At 36.9% G+C, this 2,417-nt stretch overlaps 1 protein-coding gene across 1 annotated transcript in view; it reads left to right on the top strand.

The window, feature by feature from the left end:
* Positions 1–683, top strand: part of TPRG1 (tumor protein p63 regulated 1) — a 213,849-nt gene extending 213,166 nt beyond the window's left edge. Inside the window, exon 5 of the mRNA XM_006871880.1 lies at positions 406–683. Coding sequence (XP_006871942.1) covers positions 406–600 — 195 coding nt within the window. The 3' untranslated portion in view covers positions 601–683. The remainder of the gene's footprint in view (positions 1–405) is intronic.
* The last annotated feature ends 1,734 nt before the right edge of the window (positions 684–2,417 follow it).

Raw genomic sequence — 2,417 nt, 5'->3', positions numbered from 1 at the left:
TGGAGTGATGAAGCGACTGGGGACTTTGGACCCAGAGAGGGAAAGGGACTGTGGGCCGAAAACTGGGGGGAGGAGAGGGAAGTGTAGGGGGTGGGTTTCTGGGATATACCCTTTGGGTGGTTGATGATGCATGGAGGGGATTGGAACCATGGCAATGATATGATATAAGATGGAATGAATGTAAAACTAAAGTTCTCCCATGTAAACTATCTTATAATTCACAATAAAACAGTAAATAAATAAATAAAAAATTAGCAGAAGCTTGGTTAACTATTCTGAGGAATGATTTCTGAGTAAGAAGTACGAATAACTGATGTACTGTTGCCCAGGAGCATCAGAGACCTGGGGTGCTCTGGTCTTATTTTGAATTTTACTAACTCTATGTCTTCTCCTTTTTCTCTTTAGTTGTCTGGGTTTACGTCTAAACTTGTTCCAGCTATCCAGAAAGCCCACAAGAATTCCACAGGACCTGAAAGCAAAAAGGAACTTATGGTGTTAACTGAACCCATTTTGATTGAGACCTACACAGGGTTGATGTCATTCATTGGAAACCGCAACAAACTTGGCTATTCCCTTGCCCGTGGGAGTATTGGTTTTTGAGATTCTTTTTGGTGTATAAGTACACCATACATAGATATGTCATTATTAATGATTCCATCTTAGTCTACTATATTTTTGGACTGTTTTTCCAGTGATAGCTAATTAATTTTAAAGAGTATTACATGATTTTTGAGAGCTTTAGAAGTCTGGTTGGTCTGATAGAGACCCATTTCAGACCTCATATCAGAATGATTACATTTCATTACAACTTAAAAGTAAGTGTTACTGATCCCATCAAATGCCTGATCATAAAACCTAAGACAAATCCAGAGGAAAATATTTAATCTTGTTCTCTAGATTTTGGCATTTTTTAGGACTTGGTCTACAGCCTTCTAATCATAATTTTCTCTCCCAGTGGGCACTCCTTGTCCCTATTATTTTAGCTATCACCCTTATTGAATGACTTCTATATATATGCTCTCACCCTCGATATTTCTTCTCAAATTCAGTTCTGGATTTCTGTTGCTGGTCCTCTCCATATCATATTCCGATGGTCTTCACATTCTGCATCTTCTGTATTTCTCTGTGACTGTTTTATGGTCTCAGTTAGCCATCCTTGATTTCTTCAAATCCTTTGAAAATATCATATTGTAACACCTTTATGTGTGACTTAACATTGTACCCCAACGTATAAATGACAAAGCTAAAGTGGATTTTACTTTCAAAATGTTCATATCCCTTTTTCCTTTTCCTTTTCACAATTATATCCTCAGATCAAGTTTTTAATGCTGCACCTGGATTATTGTCACGGACTTCTTGCTCCAAAGCTGACCCTGTTCCAATCAATCATGCACTTGGTTTCCATATTCCTGAAGCACAATTTGAACTTATCACTCCCTGACAGAACTTTCAGTGGCTCAATTCCTTTTGTAGTTTTTGTTTGTTTGTTTGTTTAAACATTGCTTTTTCCACAGCAGACCCTATCATTGAAAGGAAATCTAATACAGAAACCAAATATGTAAAAGAAGTAGAGCTGCTGTGGTTGATGGATCCAGACCTTCGCTGTTTTTAGGTGCTTCCTTTGGGATTCGAGGGAACATCTAAGATTCTGAGGAACATGCTGTCAAAAACACTCTTTTAACTCACTCTGCTCCCATTGATTTTCCCCTCCTATTTCTTCATTTAAGTTTTCTCCACTCTTATGTCTGAACCCTGTTGTAGCACTGTAGGATAAGCACTGGACTGGTAAACAAAAGGTTGACAGTTCAAACACACCAACTTCTGTCAGAAAGCCTTTACAGGGTTATTATGAGTTCAAACTGACTTGATGGTTGTTAACAACAACAACAACACTTACGTCTAATTTTGAACACTGTAATATCGTCTCATCTGTTTTCATCTCTTTAAGAAAACTTTTCTTTCCAATTATAATTTTAATTTAACTTCTTTTGAAAAGGAATGTTGGATTTTGAGCATATACCCAAACATTATTACAATAAACTTTGTCTCCCCTGTACCAAGATCCAAAGTTAAAACACATGGGTTGACAATCAAGTTAAAAGTTTCAGTTCTCTCTCTTTTTTTTTTAATTATGAGACCTTTCTTGTTAAAGTCTTTTTGTCTGATAGTTTACTTCTTTTATCTTGAAGATTTGTCCTCTGCTATATACCCAAACTCATCACAGGGTCGCTATGGGTCGGAACTGACTCGACGGCACTTAACAACAACTTAACAACAAAATATACCCAAACATCAGTTTGATACAGGCATTCAAGACCCAAACCTTGAATAATCCCCATTTTGTTGTTCTTGTCAGTATTTACTTTCATTAACAATCTTCTTACTTCTGCTAGATTCCCTTCCTGGCCTTCATATAT

Source organism: Chrysochloris asiatica, unplaced genomic scaffold, assembly GCF_000296735.1.
Source record: "Chrysochloris asiatica unplaced genomic scaffold, ChrAsi1.0 scaffold00177, whole genome shotgun sequence".
NCBI lineage: Eukaryota > Metazoa > Chordata > Mammalia > Afrosoricida > Chrysochloridae > Chrysochloris > Chrysochloris asiatica.
The sequence above is the reverse complement of the archived record's forward strand: the minus strand, read 5'-3'. Positions and strand labels throughout refer to the sequence as shown.